Source organism: Cyanistes caeruleus, chromosome 4 (assembly GCF_971803275.1).
Source record: "Cyanistes caeruleus chromosome 4, bCyaCae1.hap1.1, whole genome shotgun sequence".
NCBI lineage: Eukaryota > Metazoa > Chordata > Aves > Passeriformes > Paridae > Cyanistes > Cyanistes caeruleus.
This window is the reverse complement of record NC_141704.1, coordinates 1,559,676-1,578,903: the sequence shown is the minus strand read 5'-3', so window position 1 is coordinate 1,578,903 and position 19,228 is coordinate 1,559,676. Positions and strand designations below refer to the sequence as shown.

Below are 19,228 nucleotides of genomic sequence, written 5' to 3'. Positions count from 1 at the left end.
AGAGGCTGGTCCAGCTTGCTCTGTGCCCAGTGCTCTGCTGCTGATTGCTACCTGGGGTAGTAATTTAATTTATCTATTTAATTGATCTACTAAATTTATATTTTCTATATATATTTATATAAATTTATATAAATTATATATTTATATATTATAACATATATTTATATAAGCTATATATAACTTTTTATAAATTATATATTATATATTATATATTTTATGTATTTATATAGATTATGTATTTATATAGATTATATATATAGATTATATATTTATATAGATTATATATTTATGTTATATAAATTTATATAAATTATATCTATTTACATATTATATATTTATATAAGTTATATATTATAAAAATTTTATTAAATGATACATTTATATAGATTATATATTTATATAAATTATATATTTAAATATTATATATAATATAAATTTTTATAAAATATATTTATATATTATATATAAATTATATATTTATATTATATATAATATATATTTATATTATATATTATGTATAATATATATTTATACAAATTATATATTTATATATAATATATTTATATTTTTTATTATTTATTAAATTTATCTATTTAATTTAATTTATCTATTAAATCTAATTAAATCTATTTAGGAGACAGGAATTCCTAAGCAGGAGCTTCCTCTCAGTAATTTTTTGCTAATTTCTTGTAAAACCCCAAATCAAAATCCCTGGTGGGTGATGTCACCTCTTCAGGCCAGTGCAAATTTCCAAACTGGGAAAATTCTGAGGTTGTTTTTAATTGTTTTAATTTCTAAATCCTTGTCCAGGACAGGAACAACATGTTCCACAAATTCTGAGATTGTTTTTAATTGTTTTAATTTCTAAATCCTTGTTTCTTTCTGTGGCTCCAGGGCAGGAACAACATGTTCCACACCTTGCTGATGTTCCTGTACATCATAAAAACCAAGGAATCTGGGATGTTGGGGTAGGTATCCCATGGGAACAAGATGAGAGCGGTGTCACACCCAAACCACTGCAGTTGGGGTGATAATTAACACTAATTAAAATCAAATTAACAGTGGCTTTTTAATAAAAATGGCTAATTCCGATCCCTTTGGGTTTTGCAGGCGTGTAAATCTGGGTTTATCGGGAGTCAACATCCTGTGGATCTTTGGGGAGTAACGGGTCACAGCTCCAGAGGTGAACTTGGACTTAAACAGGATAAATTTAAGCTCAGCTTTGCGGACAGAGGGAGGAAGTGCCTGTAATTAATTCCCATCTGGATTTTGTCAAGGAATTCCACAGAATATTTCACCGTGGAAATGCTGCTGGGAATGAGCTCCAGGCAGGAATTCTCTTTCCTGCTCCTCACCTCAACCTGTTTAAACTGAGCTTTACTGAGCTCAGACTAAACCAAACCAAGGCTGTGCCCAGCTGAGAGCACTCAGAAGGATAAAACAACTTGGACAACTTCAGCAGCCAAGAAATTCCAAATCTGGAAGCTCAGACTCAGTTTTGTTTCATTTTATTCTGCGTGATAAAAACCAATTAATTTTATCCCTGATTATTGGTGTGATTGTGATTTCCAACCCCTGCAGCTGAAAAAGGACAAAAATCACCTTTGGCTTGCTGAGTTCAGCAAATAAGAATTTTGCTTATCTTTTCAGTTTTTATTTTCATTTTTTTTGTACAAAATTTTGTGAGCTCTGAACTCCCCAGGCACCTTCACTGCCACCAACTCTCATCACCTGCCTTTGCTGTTGAATTTTTAATTTTCCTTCATTTTTTTTCACTAATCACCACCGAATTTGGGAGCTTTATGCACCTCATTGGGAAACCAGGCTCTACACATCCACAGGATTTTGGGAATGTACATTTTTTTTTTAGGTAAAAGCACTTGGATTTGCTTCAAAGAAAAGATGGATCAATATTTATCAAATTTCTCTAAGGGGCACGGGGAGAATTTGTTGTAAATTCTGATAAATGAGTATTTTGGAAATGCACTGTATTTTTTTTTTTTAATGAAATCATTGTACTGTATTTTTTACTGACGGGAGGGAAAGAGGAAAATTTGGAACTTTGCTGTTTTTTTGGTGTGAATTGAGTGGTTTTGGTGACTCCATCTCTTCCCTGGGGGACCTGGGGTTTTTTTCCAACTGGTAACAAAATGGCTCATTTGGTTCTTATATTAAATGAGGGGTTTTTTTTTTATCAAAACACTTTTTGGGGTTTTTCTTGCATTTAGCATCACCACATCCATCCATGAAACAGAGGAATGTTCAATAACCAGATTTAGCTTGGTTTTACCCCAAAATTCCCCCCTCAAGGACAGCACAGCCCCCTGAGCTCTGTCAGTCTCATGTTCTAAAAACTTGGAAGTGCAGAAATCTCTTCTTTCACCAAAAATTTGGGATCCTTAGGAAAAACCCATCCCATAGGGCACCTTTGGATTTCTGCAGCTCCAGGATCCTGAACAGTTTTGGGGTTCCCAGAACCCCATATCCCTCTGTGCTCCTGGGATCCCACACAGCCCCCAGAGGGAGCCTTGTGCACCCTGATGGATCCCACACCCCAACAGATCCCACCCTGATAGATCACATATCCCAGTAGATCACACCCCAGTACATCCCATACCCTGATAGATCCCACACCCCAATAGATCCCACATCCCAGTCCTTGTGCACTCCAATAGATCCCACCCCGAGAGATCCCACACCCCAGTACCTCACACATCCCAGTGCCTGTGCACCCCAATAGATCACACACCCCAACAGATCCCATCCCAATAGATCCCACATTGCAGTACATCCCACACCCCAACAGATCCCACATCCCAGTCCTTGTGCACTCCAATAGATCCCACACCCCAATAGATCCCACCCTGATAGATCACATATCCCAGTAGATCACACCCCAGTACGTCCCATACCCTGATAGATCCCACATCCCAATAGATCCCACCCTGATAGATCCCACATCCCAATAGATCCACACCCCAATAGATCCCACCCCAATAGATCACACATCCCAGTCCTTGTGCATCCCAATAGATCCCACACCCCAGTGCCCATGCACCCAAATAGATCCCACACCCCAATACATTGCACACCCCAATAGATCACACCCCAACAGATCACACACCCCAACAGATCCCACCCCGACAGATCCCACACCCCAATACCTCACACATCCCAGTGCCTGTGCACCCCAATAGATCCCACACCCCAATAGATCCCACCCTGATAGATCACAAACCCCAACAGATCACACATCCCAGTGCCTGTGCACCCCAACAGATCACACCCAATACACCCCACACCCCAATAGATTACACACCCCAACAGATCTCACACCCCAGTGCCTGTGCACCCCAAGAGATCCCACACCCCAATAGATCCCACACCCCAGTACTTCCCACATCCCAACAGGTCCCACATCCCAACAGATTCCACACCCCAGTGCCTGTGCACCTCAACAGATCACACGCTCCAATAGACCACACCCCAATACACCCCACACCCCAATAGATCCTACCCCCCAAAAGGCGACACCCCAATACATCCCACACCCCAATAGATCACACCCCAATACATTGCACACCCCAATACACCCCACACCCCAATAGATCCCACACCCCAACAGGTTCCACATCCCAACAGATCCCACACCCCAGTGCCCATGCACCCCAATAGATCACAAACCCCAACAGATCCCACACCCCAGTGCCTGCGATAGTAAAAGATTTTAAAATCCTAGAAAACTGGGGGAGTTAGAAAGAAAGCCAGGCTTGGCAAGCCCTGGGAAAGTGTTAAAAGTAGGGAAAGGTTGGGCCTTGTGAAACTGCACCTGTGTAATCAGTAGATGATAAATGATACAATTGTCAGATGTAATTAGATATAATTATCCTTTAAAGAATCATGAGAAACTATGTTAGGGGTTTGGGGGGATCACGAGAAATCCATGCTTGGGTAAAATCAATGCATACAATGCATACAATGTAAGCTTAATAATTAATATGTGAGTTATGTAATGATAGAGTATAAAACGAGTTCAGCTCGGTTCAAGTGGGGTCAGATTTGGGTCTGTGTACCCCTGACACCCAGAGCTCTTAATAAAGAACCTTCATAAAATCATTCTGTGATTGTGTGTTCCTGAACGCTAACACCTGGACACCCCAATAGATCCCACACCCCAATAGATCCCACACCCCAACAGATCCCACACCCCAACAGATCCCACATCCCAATAGATCCCACACCCCAACAGATCCCACACCCCAATAGATCACACACCTCAACAGATCCCACACCCCAATAGATCCCACATCCCAATAGATCCCACACCCCAACACACACCCACACCCCAATACCTCACACATCCCAGTCCCTGTGCACCCCAATACTCTGTGTTTCACACCCCTCAGTTCCTGTGCACCCCAATACATCCCACACCCCAATACTTCACACATCCCAGTCTCTGTGCACCCCAATACCTGGCACACTCTGCTCCCTGCACACCCCAATACATCACAAACCCCACTCTCTCTGCACCCCAATATATCCCACACCCCAGTCAGTCCCTGTGCACCCCACAACCTCACACTGTGCACCCCACTCCCAGACCCCTGTGTACCCCAGTCCTGGTGCCCCCCCTGACACCCCGTGCACCCCAACACTCCACACCCCCTGCTCCCCGTGTGCCCCGACACATCGCACCCCCCTGTTCCTGCAGCCCCAGCTCTGCACCCCAATTCCCGGACACCCCGATTCACCACACACACCCCATATCCCTGTGCCCCCTGGCACCCCAAGATCTGCACCCTCTCACCTGGGTATCCCCATACACCGCCAACCATGCTCTCTCTGCACCCCAAACCACGGCGCACCCCAAAACACCGCACCCCGCTCTCTCTGCACCCCAAATACTGCACACCCCACTCTCTCTGCACCCCAAATCCTGCACACCCCGCTCTCTCTGCACCCCAAATCTGCACACCCCACTCTCTCTGCACCCCAAATCCTGCACACCCCGCTCTCTCTGCACCCCAAATCCTGCACACCCCACTCTCTCTGCACCCACCCTCTCTGAGCCCCAAAACACTGCACACCCCACTCTTTCTGAACCCCAAATCCTGCACACCCCGCTCTCTCTGCACCCCAAATCCTGCACACCCCACTTTCTCTGCACCCACTCTCTCTGAGCCCCAAAACACTGCACACCCCACTCTTTCTGAACCCCAAAACACTGCACACCCCGCTCTCTCTGCACCCCAAATCCAGCGCACCCCGCTGTCTCTGCACCCCAAATCCTGCACACCCCGCTCTCTCTGAACCCCAAATACTGCACACCCCGCTCTCTCTGCACCCCAAATCCTGCACACCCCACTCTCTCTGAGCCCCAAAACACTGCACACCCCACTCTTTCTGAACCCCAAATCCTGCACACCCCGCTCTCTCTGCACCCCAAATCCTGCACACCCCAAAACACCGCACCCCGCTCTCTCTGCACCCCAAATCCAGCGCACCCCGCTGTCTCTGCACCCCGTTCCACCCCGCACCGCGGTCCCCGCACACCCCAATCTCCACATCCTCTCAGCTGCGCACCCCGAAACATCGCGTACCCCGAAACACCGCGCACCCCTCTCCCCCTCTCCCCCATTCCCGCACCCCTCTCCCCCTCTCCCCTATTCCCGCACCCCTCTCCCCGAACACCCCTATTCCCGCACCCCTCTCCCCCATTCCCGCACCCCTCTCCCCCTCTCCCCCATTCCCGCACCCCTCTCCCCCATTCCCGCACCGTTACCAGGTGCGTCCCACCCTCGGCGGGGGTGGTGCGGCCCCTCCCGCTGGGTTGGGGGCGGCTCCCGGGGGCGCGCATGTCCGGCCCCGCCCGTTAAATTCCGGCGGGCCGGGCCGGACCGGGACCACCGGCCCTGCACCTGCTGCTCTCGCCATGGCCACCGACACCGAGCCCGGCCGCCGCCGCCGCTGCTGCTGCGCGCAGGACACGCCCGGTGAGCGGGGAGGGGTCTCTGGGGCTGGCTGGGCAGCACCGGGGGTCCCCCCACCCCATCCCCGGGTACCTCCCGACCCCCACACCGGGCTCCGAGCGGGATTTCCCCGCCAGGTGCCGGGTGCTGATGAGGTTTCTCCTCCTGAGCATCGCCTGGGTACCGCGCTGGCAGCTCTGCGTGCTCCCCGCGCGGTTTGGGGGACAAGTGACACCCAGGGCAGCACTTGGATGTCCTGCGGCGCTGAGCCCGGGCAGGGGTTGGGGATGTGGGCCCAGGGTGACTCCACGGTTCCCGTAGATGTCCCCAAGGTCCCGGATTCCCGCGGTGACAGCGATGGCCCCCGCCGGGGCTCCCTCTGTGACCGGCACTGCGCTGCCATCAACAACGTGCAGGGAGACCTGGGGGAGCTGGGCTGCCACCTGCACCGTCCCCGTGTCCCCACAGGTAGGTTGGGTGTGGGATGGGCTGGATGTGGGGTCCTGGGGGGGTCCCGTGCCCGCTGTGACCCCGAGTGTCACCCACAGCCACGTCCACCCCGTCCTGCTGCCAGCAGCACTCGGAGGAGGTGTGCGAGAGCTGCGTGGTGAAAACCACCCTGACGGCCGAGAACGCCGTGGAGGCCAACAAGCTCTCCAACAACTACAAGGTGGGTGGTGGCACCCATGGGTGCTCCTGGAGGGGTGTCATGGGTTTTTAATTTTCTTTCTTTTTACTCATTCCCCCAAAAACCAAGCATCTCTCTGCAGTTTGGCTTCAAGAAATGGAAGAGCCACGTGACGGCGCGGCCCTGGGAGGACCGATCGGAGATTGTCAAGGAGCTCTACTCTGACCTCAATGTCATCCGAGGTTCTGGAGGTGGGTGGCCTTGGGGACAACCCTGGGTGGTGGCACTGTGGATTTGGGCAGGTAACAAGGGTCCCATGTGGTGCCTTTTCTCCCACAGGGTCCACGCTGACGTGTGGGAACGTCCTTTACCTGCTGCTCTTTGGCTGGTGGCTCTCGCTCCTCTACATCCTCGTGGCTGCCGTGATGTTCCTCACCGTCCTGGGGGCTCCTTATGGTCAGTTCCAAATTTGGGACCCCCGTGGATGGGCACAGAACTGCACCGATGGGTGCTGGGGTCTGCTGGGTCCCTTCTCCATGGAATGTCCCCGTAGCTGGAAGGACACTGATGGTCGTGTCCCTGCAGGGCGGCTCTGCTGGGACCTGGCCGGGTATTTCCTCTGGCCCTTTGGCAAAGTGATCCAGAAAGTGGAGGTAAGGGGGCCTTGGGAGTCCCCTGGGGGGGTCTCGGGGTGCACACCCTGACATCCCCCCTCTCCCCAGGTTCCCAAATCCCATCAGGTGTGTGAGGCCGGCATGGGGGAGAGCTCAGCCCTGCTCGGGGGTCCCACACCGCGCCGCTGGCTCCCACGGTGCCGGGTGGGCACCGGATATTGGGTGAGCCCCGTGCTGGACGCGCTGATGTCACCCCCGGAGCCCCCAGTGCGGTGGGGAAGGCGTCTATGGGCACCTTCCTCCCGCTGGGGTCAGCGTTTTGGGGGTCACTCCCTGAAGGTGACCTCCCGTTAACAGCGCCGTGCCGGCACCGCGGCGTGGCTGTGCCTGGGCTACCCGCCGCTGGCGCTGGCCCACGGGCTCGTGTGCGTCACCGCGTGGCTCCTCATCGTCCTCATCCCCGTGGCCAAGCTGAGCGCCCGCGCCGCCTCCCGCGTCCTGCTGCTGCCCCCGGAGCGCGCGCTCATCCGCCGCCTGAGGATGGTGGGTGACTCTGGGCAGGGTGAGGGTCTCACACCCCGCCCCAGGGGGGATTTTGGGCTGGAGAGGTGGCCCTGGTGACCCTCTCGTCCCTCTGCAGACGGAGGTGCCTCTGGAGGGAGAGGTGATTCTCTGCTGCTATCGCGCCGCCAACCCCTACTACTACAAATACGCCGTGGACGGCATCAACGTCTTCGCCGTCAGTATCCTCCTGGGAGCTGGAGCGGGATGGGCGGGGAGTGACCCCAAATCCACCCCCCCTCCGTTGTGTCCTTGACTGGCTGCCCCAGACCTGCTGCCCCTGGTGCTGGTGACGCTGGTGCTGGGCTACGTGGATAGCCCCAACCACCTGACGGGCTCTGCCATCAAGTTCACCTTGGCCCTGCTCTCCATCATGCCCCTCTCCTATTACATCGGCATGGCCATCGCCAGGTGAGCGCTGACGGGGGACACTCGGGGCCAAAGTGGGGACACTCCCTGCTTTTGACACCCTTTTCCTCTTGTCCAGCATCTCAGCCCAGAGCAACTTTGCGGTGGGGGCGGTGGTGAACGCCACGTTCGGCTCCATCACTGAGCTCACCTTCTACATCACCGCCCTCATCAAGGGCTCGCGTGAGGGCAACCGCTGCTACGCCGAGGTGGTCAAGTCGGCCTTGACAGGGACGCTGGTGGGCTGTGTCCTCTTTGTGCCGGTGAGATGGGTGGCACTGAGAGCAGGGAGGGGGCTGTGAGCGGAGCCCTGATGGGGGATTTATTTTGGGGGGTTTTTTTTTCCTCCGTCCCCAAGGGTCTGTGCATGGTGATCGGGGGCATCTGGCACCAGGAGCAGCGGTTCAACAGCCGCTCTGCAGGCGTCAGCTCGGCCCTGCTCTTCCTCTCTGTGGGAGGTGAGTTTGGGGACAGGGTTGTCCCCAGGTTTGGGGGGTCCCACCAGGGTGGGTTCCTGCTCCATGTCCTGTTCCTGCAGGTGTCTTTGCCCCGACGCTCTTCTCCAAGGTGTACGGGAAGCTGGTGTGTGGCGAGTGCCACAACGTCACCCAGAACCCGCTGGGCCACTACCTCTGTCACAACTGTCACTTTGACCTGGTGAGTGGGGACCAGGGGAGATTTGGGGTCAGGGATGCTCTGAGCCCCCCTGGCTCTCGTGCTGGGTGGTGGCAGTGGGGCTGTCCCTTGTTCCCCGTATCCCTGTTGATGGGTGCTCTCTCTGCAGATGGACAACAATGGCACCCTCTACTACAGCCACGTCCAGTGAGTGTCCGCTGCAGTGGGGACAGGGCTGTCCCCACATTGGGGTGGCACCTCCTGGGTTTGGTTGCATTCCCGCAGTCCTCCCGATCCAGTATCCCACTTCCTCCATCCCCAGGGGAAGTCCCCTGGGGTCTCCATGCCAGACCCTGGTGGCGCTGACGGTGTCACCTGTGTCCTGCAGACCCCTGGTGTACACGGTGTCCATCCTGCTCCCTGCTGCCTACCTCATCGGGCTCTTCTTCACCCTCAAAACCCATACGCACATCTATGACATCCACGTCAGCGACTGTCACAGTGAGTGTCCCCAAATGTCCTGGCTACTCTTGTCACTGTTCTGGAGTGTCCCACACATCTCTGCTCTGTCCCCAGTGCCTGGTCACCACCACAGTGCTGTGGTCCACTGGTCCCGCTGGCGAGCCCTGGTCATCCTCCTGCTCTCCACCCTCTGCATGTCGGCCTGTGCTGACCTGGCCACGGAGCACATCAGCCCCATCCTCACCAACTCCACCATCTCACAGGTGAGCAGGGTCTGGGTGTCCCCTCCAGGGACGGGGACCTGCCCTGGTTGCGGTTGGAGCCCCAAAAGCAGTGGGGGAAAGCTGCTCTGCACCATTGGTTTGGATGTGGTCCTGCCCGGGCTGATGTCACCTCTTCCCCGCAGTATTTCATCGGTGTCACCGTGCTGGCGATGGTGCCCGAGCTGCCGGAGATCGTCAATGGCATCCAGTTTGCCCTGCAGAACAATCTGAGCTTGAGGTGAGGTGGCTCCAAGGATGGCTTTTGGGGTGGCTCCTGTGCCCTGGCCCAGTCCCATCGCTGTGCCTTGGTGCCCATGATGGGCTGCCCGGCTGCTGGTGGGTCAGATTCTGTGTCAGCTTGTCTTTGAGGAGACCAAAAGGTCACCCAAAAAATGGTGTCAGAACTGGGATGGGCTCTGTGGTTTGGGATTTTCTCACCCAGTGCTTGGCAACCCCTAAGTTGTCCTTCCTCCCCAGCATCGAGATCGGGAACTCCATCGCGGTGCAGGTCTGCATGCTCCAGATCCCCATCCTGGTGCTCTTCACCATCTTCTACGTGAGTATCCCCAGCACAGAGCTCCTGCAGCAGGGCTGGGGACGTGGAAAGGACACAGCTGCCCTTCCCTTGCCCCAGGACAGAGCTCCTGCAGCAGGGTTGGGGACATGGGAAGGACACAGCTGCCCTTCCCAGCACCTCCCCTCTGCTCAGTGCAGGCAAAGTGGGGTCAGATGTCTCCTGGTGCTGTCCCCACCCTGGGGCTTTAAGGGGTGACACAAGTCCCCAGACAGAGTCAGTGTGGGGCTGTCCCGGTTGGTCGTAAACCCCAAATCCTCTTCCTCGCAGCCGACCAACTTCACGCTCGTCTTCAGCGACCTCCACGTCTACGCCAGCATGTTCAGCGTGGTGCTCATGAACTACATCTTCATGGATGGCAAATGTGACTATTTCCAAGGTGACCACCTCCCCCAGGGCTGCTGTGGGACTTGGAGTGTCCCTAAATTCCCTGGGATGTGGGATGGGGAGCTCCTGGGTCCAACCCTGGGCTCGTCTGCTTGTTGGGGTTCTCTAGGATGACCTGAACGATCCTGGGCTCTTGGTTGACCATCTTGGAGCCGTCCCCCTGCAGCAGCTCCAAGGGGAATCACTCCCATTTCCCCCTTAAAAACGTTTCAAACTCCATTTTAATTGACATTTTGTTGAGAACCATTAAATTCCTCTACAGAGGGCTAATCCAGACCACACCAGGTCTTAAACCCATGTCCCTCCTTGCTCCGGGGAGTAACTCCCTCCACCCCTCTCTGTCTGCCCCAGGCACGGTGCTGGTGATGGTTTACTTCATCCTCCTGGCTGTGTATTTCTTCGCTCCCTCGCCCAGCGGCTGCTGAGGTTTGGATTCTCCTTCCTCCAACCCCCTGGTTGGGATCAGGACCCATCAAGACCTTTTCCAGTGTCTCAGGGACTCGGCCGGGCTGGCTCCGGTCTGGAAGCGCCGTTTCCTGAAGCTGCTGCTGCTGTTGGGCTCCCTCTGTGGGGCTTTGGGGATGGGAAGGGTGGTGGCAATGGAATCACTCCCGAAATGAGGCGCCTCAAAGCCTGAGCACGTCACAGAGGCATCTCCAGCCCACGCTCCAGTGGCTGGAAGGAAAACTGTCCTCAGTGGAGGGTCTTGAAGGGGATTTCTGCGTGTCTCGAGGACAGAGCCCTCCCTGGGGATGTTCTGCACTGGGAGAAGGTGCCTGAGAAGTCCCTCATCCTTCCAGGCCTGGCAGAGGCCTGGGAATTGCACATGGGATGTTTGATGGCTCCAGAAATGCACCCAAAGGTATTTCCAGCTGTTTTGTTATTAAAGCAGTTTTGTACAAATCAGAAACAAGTTTGTTTCTCCTTAAATGAGCCTCAGTCACCAGGCTGGGCCCTTCTGTGGCCACCATTCCCTGTCCCCTGTCACCTCAGCCCAGGGACAGGGCCAGCGTGGGTGGCTCCAGCTTTCTCCATCACCCTCCCAAAGCTCCAGCTCACTTCCAGCCTGGTCTTGTCTGACTGTCCTGGGTCCTCCTGGCTTTGAGGTCCAGACTGCTGAGAGAAGGGTCAGGGATGCTCCTGGAGTTGTCCATAGGCTGTGACAGGCTGGGGACATCTCTCTCCCTGCAGGGAAACGCAGGTGGATGTGCTGAGAGGATGAAATTGGGGCTTGGATTGATTTATTATCTTTAAAAACAAAAACAACCCCAAAGCAAAACACTGACAGATCCATCAACACAGCCAAGGAGGCTCTGGTGCCTCTTCCCCCTGCCCTGCTCCCTGGGGATGTCCTTCAGATAAAAATCAGGGAGTGCTGTCACAAGAATATTGGACTCTGAAAGGACGGACAGCCCTGAGTGAGGCAGGAAGCAGCCTGGGAAGGCAGCAGCTCATTAGGGGATTAATGAAGCTGCTTAATTAAGCCTTTTTGTTTTCCTAGCGAGGCACCAGCACGGACAATCCTGCTGTCCTCAGTCTGGGACATTCTGGAGCGTTGCTGGGCGAGTGGAGCTGCAGGACAGGGAAGGATGGAAAAGGGATGGGAGAGCAGAAGCTGCAGAACCTGCTCAGTGCCATCATCTAACTGAGATTTAAACAAATCATCTCTCCTGGGGTTGAGGGATGCTTGGGAATTCTCCTCTGAGCTGGTTTCCTGTCTCCTTACATCCTGTCCCCAGTGGCTGCAGATGCTGGACCCTTTCCCTCTCCCTTAGGGAACTGTAATTAAATATAATTAAAACTTTTACCCACAGGCACTAGCCCAGCAGTAATTAAAGCCCCCCTCAGCAGGAGCTGTGAGCTCAGTGCTTAAACAAGTCATTTTTTTAAGAGCAGCATCCAAAGATCTTGTGTCCCTCCTGCAGCAGCCAAGGGAGGTTATGGAATGGGAATGATCCCTGGAAATCCATCAGTGGGTGATGCTTTTGTCAGCAGAAGAGAAGTCCTTGACCCTTTGGTGATGCTTTCCCAGCTCTGTAGGCTGGGGGTGGAGGGATGCAGAGGGATCCAACCCCTGGCCAGGACACCCCAGCAATCCCACCCTGGCTCTGGGAGTGTGATCCAAACGCTCCTGGAGCTCTGGCAGCCTTGGGGCCATGACCATTCCCAGGGGAACCTGTTCCCCTCCTTTGCTGCTGTCCCTGATGTCCCTCCTGGCTCCAGGGCGCTGCTGACTCAAATCCAGGACCCCCAGGTCCCTTCCCACAGCTTCTCCCTGGCCTGTCCTGGATGTGCTTTGCTGAAGTCTGAGGATTCCATCTCCTGGCTTTCCTGGATCATCCAGCTGGGTTGTGGTGCTGAAGCAGGAAATCAGCGTGGCAAACAGGACTTCCCTCTCCTGAAGCTGTGCTGGCTGTGACTGATGTTGTTTTTTCAACACCTCCCAGAAAAACCTTTTCCAGGATTTTACCAGGCACTGAAGTGAGACTGACAGCCCTGTGGTTTCCAGGGTTATCCCTTGAAAATTTGGACCAGCTGAGACCTCTCCAGAATCCCCAAACTGCTCCAAAATCACCGAGAGGCTTTGTGACAACCTCAGAGAAAGCTCCAGAGTAAGGAAAACCTAAGAACCTGAGGAATGTGCTTGCTCAGAGATCCAGGATCCTTGGATGGCTCCAGCATCACCTTGGGGAGGATGAGGGGAGATGCTCTTTAAAGCAGCTGAGAGAAAAAACCAGCACAGGGAGGACCAGGCTGCTCCAGGACCAAGGTAAAGATGGAAGTGTGGATATTCAACCTCAGAGTTTGGGAATGGAAGGAGGAGCTGGAGAAATGGTCCTGCAGGTCACTGCAAGCCAGGAGAGCAGGGAAGGGGCTGGAATGTGCAATTCCTGCGAAGGTGCAACATGGGATGGAGACACCAGAGCTCCAAGCAGCTCCCACCAGTCCCTGTGGTCCAAACACCTGAGAAAGCCTCAGCTGTGCTGCCCAGACTTTGTTTTTCTGAGCCTTGGGGAGAAAAAAAAGCAGCAACTGAAGACGGAAAATGAGGAAAATCTATTCTGATGACTTCCCTAAGTGGGGGGCAGTGACTCCAGCAGGCAGTGCCTTTGGATTAACAACATGAAGACAATGCTATGGTTTATTTAAACATAAATGCAACCTCTTAAAAAGAAACTAAAACCCCAGAGTGTAACCTCTGCCTTTGATGAAGAGGGAAGCATTGGGAAAAGCTGATTTTAAAAACAAAAGGCACTTTAAAAAATGGGCTCCAACTGAAAAGGATTTTGCACAAACCTCACGCCTGGAGCTGCTCAGAGTTCAGTGGCCACTTAAATAAATTCAGTGTAGAGAGCACAAGAGGACCAGAGCCTCTTCCTGTCCTGCCTGTGCAGAGACAATCCCTGATCCCAGCACGAGGGAGAGATGTTCCCTCTCCCCTTTTTTGGATGCTGGATTTCCTGGGCTGAGCGATCCAGAAAGCCACTCCCCAAACCGGCTTTAAATCACATCTCCCACCCTCAGGGGAACATGAAACAACAAGAACAACACGATAAAGGTCAGTTTGGGATGTGTGGGAGGAAGGAAAACCATCTCTCTCAGCTGGGAGATGCTGAAAACCAGGGCTTGGTTGAGCAGGTTCAAAGAGCTCTGAAATCTACGGGGCGAGTTTTTACCGTAGCTCGTTCCGGGTGTAAAGTGAGCCGAAAAGGTTTCAAAAAACCTCAGGAAAACCTTTTCCCTCCCCACCCCCAGTAAACTACACAGTAGTCCCTCAAGTGGCAACTTTTTCCCAGTCTTCCAAGCAAACCTTTCAATATGAAAAGGGGGGAGAGAACACAGACACTGCACCAGGGAAGCTGCACGGGCCAAGCTTCGCTCGCCGCCCCGGGCGACGTTCCAGCCGTCTCCGGAAGCTCAGGGATGATGGGAACATGCCCATGGAATACATGCAGGAATTTGGGTGGGTTTGGAGAAAAGGGGGAGGGGGGGAGCTCAGCTGGGTGGGAGAGGATGGGGTTCTCCAAAGCAAAAGAACAGCTTGGTTGGTTGTTCTGCATCAAATGTTCCTCGTTGGATGCACAAGGGTGGAAATAGCAAGGTGAAGGTGCCAGGTGTAAGCACAGGCTTGGGCATTCAGTAGCTCGTTAAGCTCCCCAATTAATTTGCAAGCGTGTGCTGATGACAGGTTGCTGGCTGGCTGCTTAGTCTCAGAAAATACTTTTTGATTAATGGTGTAACTTAAAGCTCCATAAATAAAAAGGGGATTTTTTTTTTTGTTTTGTTTGTTTTTCAATGACTAAAAGTAACAATGTCTGGAAAGGCATCGATGTATTTGCTGAGTAAGGCCTTGAGCAGGTTCCTCCGTGTTTCTTAGCAAGACCATCCATGGAATCCATAAATAGGGGGTGGGAGGGGGTGGGATTCATTCTTCAGCATGGACAGAAGTGGGAGATGTTCTCATTTTAGTCGCTCAACGAGTCCCTGCGTCAGTCCAAGGTGCAAAAGCTGGGATCTGGAGAGAGTTGCTAGGTGAGGGAAAGATTCCAGGAGCTTCTCCCAGCACAGTTCCAGCAGGCTGGGCACCACCAGCCACATTTTGAACAGGGAGCCAGTCCGTTTGTTTTCGTGGATGTTGACCACCCCTCCGTGGACGTACATGCAGCCAGCCTGGAAAGGGGGACAGGAGTTACACAGCCAGGAAAAGCAGGGTTGGGCTGTCCCCACTGTCCCCAGGTGTCACAGCCTCTCTGGGAGCCTCTGAATCCTGGAAGGAATCCCTGCTGCAAAGGGCTCATCCTAAACCACACATCCAGCACCTCAGAGTGCTCTGTTTTAGGTGATTTCTATCCCAAGAAATCCATTTTAGGAGCGTGGCAAACTGTTAATAAAGTAGTGCAGAGCCATACTCGTGTTTCAGCTAACAAGAATGTATTTTTAAACTACACCCACCTCACACAGACATCCTGCATTCCCTTGGCTCAGCACAACTCAGCTCCAGGGATGACAGGAACACGGAGAAATGGGGAAAAACTCAGCTGCTGAGTGGATTTTGTCCTTTTTTTCTTTTTTTTTTTTCCTCCATAGGCTGGCAAAGAAAGGGCATTCCTGCTGTCCAGGCAGTCACTGAGCTGCCTGGGAAACACCTTTAATCAAGATTCCCAGGAAAAGCTGCATTTGTAACATTCCCCAAAATTCAGTGACACCAGGGAATGTGATCTCTGCCCTGAGGAGCTGAAGGCACAGGCATTTCTTGCTGCCTGTTAATGATCAATCCCAGGTCTCCAGCCTTCTACTTATGGCCAAAAGCTCTGGCAATACCAACATTCCTCAGTGGTTTCCAAAGGGCTGGAAACATCTAATCTTTCACCTCAGGCTGTTCTCAGTAGGATAAAATCACTTTACTCAGGGAGTATTTGTTTTTTTTTTTTTGCATTTTACAAGCAGGAACTATTCCCACGTGGAGTTTAAAAGCTAAAAAGTTTGTGTAATTTCTTTCAGGCAGCAAAACCCACGGTGTGGCTCCACTCTTCAAACAGCAGCAGGAGGAAGAACCCTCCCAAAAGCTGCTGCATGCAGTGGAGGTCACTTCCTTGGGGACACCAGCTCTATCTGCAGCCCACAGCAAGGTCAGAGGGTTTGGATGAGGGATCCCAGCTCCAGAGGGGACAGAAGGAGTCACTTACTGGGGTGACAGCAGCACAGTGGAAGTACACAGGCTCTGGCATGGCAGCTGGGAGCTTGACCCACTGGAAAGTTTGGAGGTTGAGCTTCCAAACATCTCCCAGGATCACCTCTCCGTTGTAGCCTCCGCACACGAACACATCTGCGAGAGAGGAGATGTGGGGGGAGTTCCAGGCCCAGCCCTGCCAGGAACCACGGGACATGTGTGGGGAGAGCTCAGGGATCGCCTTCTCCACATGGCTTTGGGATCAGGAATTGTTTCACCTCCACAAAGGATCTCCAAAATCAGCCCCAACACAGAGCAGAGGGCACTTAAAGGGTCCCAGACTGGCCTGGGTGGGAAGGGACCTCAAAACCCATCCAGTTCCAAACTGGTGGGCAGGGAAACCTCCCAGTGTCCCAGGCTGCTCCCAGCCCCACTGTCCAGCCTGGATTCCAGGGATCCAGGGGCAGCCACAGCTCCTCTAGGAATTCCAGAGAATTCCCAGATCCCATCCATCCCTGCCCTCTGGCAGTGGAAGCCATTCCTTGTGTCCTGTCCCTCCAGGCCTTGTCCCCAGTCCCTCTCCAGCTCTCCTGGAGCCCCTCCAGGCCCTGGAATGTGCTGGAAGCTCTCCTTAGATCCTTCCCTTCTCCAGGAGAACATTCCCAGCTCTCCCAGCCTGGCTCCAGAGCAGAGGGGCTCCAGCCCTGGACTCTCCCCAGGTGCTCCTGCTGTGTCCCCAGGGCTGGGGCAGCTCTGCAGGTGGGGTCTCACCTGAGTGGGGCAGAGTTCCCCCTGCCCTGCTGCCCATGCTGGGGGATCAGGGTGGATTTCTGGCTCACGATCCCAACCCCACCATGGGAAGCAGGAGAGCATTCCCTCTTTTTTGAGCCAAGCTGAGTTCTCAGACACCTGGGTTTGATCAGATTCCAGGGATTTTAAACCCTCAGGGAACAGCTCCAGCTCCCAGCTTTGCCCAAGTTCTCCACTCAGAGGCTGCCAAATCCTGCTGGTGGACTGGAAGCATCTCCCAGCCCCTGCCTTTCTTTTATTGGCACAATTGACACTCCTAGGAAACACAATCCAACATTTCCCTCCAGCCCTCAACAGAGAGCACCCAGCCACTGACCTGAAGGGTTTGGAAAAGAGGGATCAAGGTTGTAACTGGGTTTTTTTCAGTGCAAAAGAAGTGAGGAATGCTGCCAACTGTGCAGCTTAAGGCCTGTTAGTGGGGCAAAAATCCTCTTCCAGAAAAGCCACGTGTTCCCTGCGGTTCTCCCCTGTTTGGTTGTACAAGATACACCAATTTTCCAGAGGTAAATCTTACCATTTTTTATCTGGACACAGCTGTGGCATCTTCTGGCTGCTGGGAAGCCTGGGGAGAATAAATTGAAAAATATATCTAAGCAATAATTGCTTTAAAGTGCTTGTGCAAGTGATAATTCTATCAACATTTAATTATGGAGTTGAATTTTTAAGAGGTTCTGCTTTCCTGCTATCCCAGGTATAAAAAGGTGTAATTTTAAGCAGCTGTTTCAGGTTTGATTCCTAATTCCTCTCCAAGGAAGGAAGAAAAAATGCTGGAATTTTGTTCCCCAGAGTCTCAAATCTGGCTTGGTGAAAAGCAGCTGTGAGATTCCAGGGGAAAGGGAGCAGATCCAGGCAATGTCACCTTTCCCAAGCAGGGAGAGAGGGGGAAGCCAGACTGCCAAATTCCCTTGGATGGGATAATCCTTGAAGCACAAGCAGGATCTCAAACTCAGCAGTAAATCACACCTTGAACAAGAAAACTGCACCTTCAAGCACCTTGGTCACTCTGGAAAGAACGGGAAAGAAGGGAAATTGCAGGCTCACCGACTTTCTCGTGAGGTTTGGTGGTGATCTCCTCCCAGGTGTTGGTTTCCAGGTTGTAGGCGTGGATCTGGGGAGAAAAAAGAGGAGCCATGAGATGCAGGATGATGCAGCCACAGGCTCTGACCCACTGGAAATAAATCCCTTTTTTTCATTAAGTGTAAACCCAAAAATAGCTGATCCCAGCCAGTGACTAAGCAGGTCTAAAATCACCTTCCAAGCTCCAGCCCAGCTTTGCTATTTCAGCCCTACAGCTGACAAACAAAAAGAAAAAGAATGTTGCTTTTTAAAAGAGCTGGACTGATTCAAATCCACATCCTTGAGTTCTCAGAAGGATTTAGAAAAACCTTTCTTCTACTGTAGGGAGAAAAATGGGACAATGGAGAGATAAAATGTCACATTAAGTGCTACAGACTCAGCTTTTTTGGAAGCAGAGCACTATTTAAAAGTGACCACAGATTCATCACCAGCACATTCTGTGGCAAATCCAGGTTTTACAGAAATAGGAGAACAATCTGCTCCCAATTAACTTTTTTTTTGTTTTCCTTTTTTTCTTTTTTTTTTTAACCAGGTTCTCCAGGCAAAGGCAGATGAAGAAGCTGTGCTGGTTATTCCTGTGTGGAAAAATCTCTGTCCAGGGTTCCAAAAGCCTCACCTTATCCAAGGAATAAGCTGTCCAGGAAGTTCCACCTCCCAGGATATAAATCCTTTGACCATCATGAGCAATTTCATGTCTGTACCTGAAAGTGCAAAGCAGCACAATTAACAACAACAAAAAAAACCTTCTGGAAGTCACCATCAAATTCCATCCAATTCCATTCCAAATCACTATCAAATTCCAGGGATTTGAGCAGAAACTCCCAAGCCTGGCTCTGCTGCATCAGTCCTTCAGGATGGGAGCATTCAGTTTTCCTCAGCCCTCCAAGCAGCACCCCAGAAGTCTGAAAGGCATTCTCTGATTGCAGAGCAATTATTAAGTAATTAATAATTAAGGATTACTGAACACCAGGACAGCCATCAATATTCCAGCCCCTTCTAAGGTGGCTCCTGGAAGTGTCCAAGGCCAGGATGGGCACGGCTGGAGCAACCTGGGATGGTGGAAAATGTCCCTGCCTACGACAGGGGGATGGAATATGATTTATTTTAAGATTCTTAGGAACCCAAACCATTCTGGGATTTTTCCCTTCCCAATTCCCTGTTCTCAGCTGGACACCAACCGCAGATG

General features: G+C 52.1%; 4 protein-coding genes across 7 annotated transcripts in view; 2 read left to right on the top strand and 2 right to left on the bottom strand.

Moving 5' to 3' along the window:
* Positions 1-2,200, top strand: part of TMEM209 (transmembrane protein 209) — a 9,820-nt gene extending 7,620 nt beyond the window's left edge. For both annotated transcript variants that reach the window (XM_086886307.1, XM_023918857.2), the window contains exons 14-15: positions 895-968; positions 1,111-2,200. In XM_086886307.1, the coding sequence (XP_086742433.1) occupies positions 895-968; positions 1,111-1,165 (129 nt within the window). In that variant the 3' untranslated portion in view covers positions 1,166-2,200. The remainder of the gene's footprint in view (positions 1-894; positions 969-1,110) is intronic.
* LOC111923181 (carboxypeptidase A2-like) overlaps positions 1-5,841 on the bottom strand; it is a 25,216-nt gene extending 19,375 nt beyond the window's left edge. Inside the window, exon 1 of the mRNA XM_086886315.1 lies at positions 5,780-5,841. The gene's annotated coding sequence lies outside the window, so the exon portion shown is untranslated. The remainder of the gene's footprint in view (positions 1-5,779) is intronic.
* On the top strand, positions 5,827-11,394 carry LOC111923179 (uncharacterized). 2 transcript variants are annotated; one of them, XM_086886306.1, is made up of 20 exons: positions 5,827-5,996; positions 6,294-6,440; positions 6,521-6,642; positions 6,743-6,851; positions 6,940-7,056; positions 7,186-7,253; positions 7,341-7,436; positions 7,572-7,757; positions 7,855-7,957; positions 8,045-8,186; positions 8,263-8,446; positions 8,542-8,641; positions 8,722-8,840; positions 8,968-9,005; positions 9,187-9,299; positions 9,375-9,523; positions 9,667-9,761; positions 10,001-10,079; positions 10,368-10,476; positions 10,836-11,394. In XM_086886306.1, the coding sequence occupies exons 1-20, from the start codon at positions 5,936-5,938 to the stop codon at positions 10,907-10,909; spliced, it is 2,211 nt and encodes a 736-aa protein (XP_086742432.1). In that variant the 5' UTR covers positions 5,827-5,935; the 3' UTR covers positions 10,910-11,394. The 2 variants fall into 2 exon arrangements, with proteins under 2 accessions (XP_086742432.1, XP_086742430.1); XM_086886304.1 differs by having other exon boundaries at positions 7,323-7,436.
* KLHDC10 (kelch domain containing 10) overlaps positions 6,674-19,228 on the bottom strand; it is a 23,303-nt gene continuing 10,748 nt past the window's right edge. The window contains exons 5-9 of one of the 2 annotated variants that reach the window (XM_086886322.1): positions 18,659-18,743; positions 18,007-18,073; positions 17,480-17,527; positions 16,172-16,311; positions 6,674-11,669 (exon numbers count right to left, since the gene is read on the bottom strand). In XM_086886322.1, the coding sequence (XP_086742448.1) occupies positions 11,613-11,669; positions 16,172-16,311; positions 17,480-17,527; positions 18,007-18,073; positions 18,659-18,743 (397 nt within the window). In that variant the 3' untranslated portion in view covers positions 6,674-11,612. Of the gene's footprint in view, positions 11,670-13,593; positions 15,156-16,171; positions 16,312-17,479; positions 17,528-18,006; positions 18,074-18,658; positions 18,744-19,228 lie in introns of those variants that run through there. The other variant, XM_086886321.1, reaches the window with a different exon arrangement.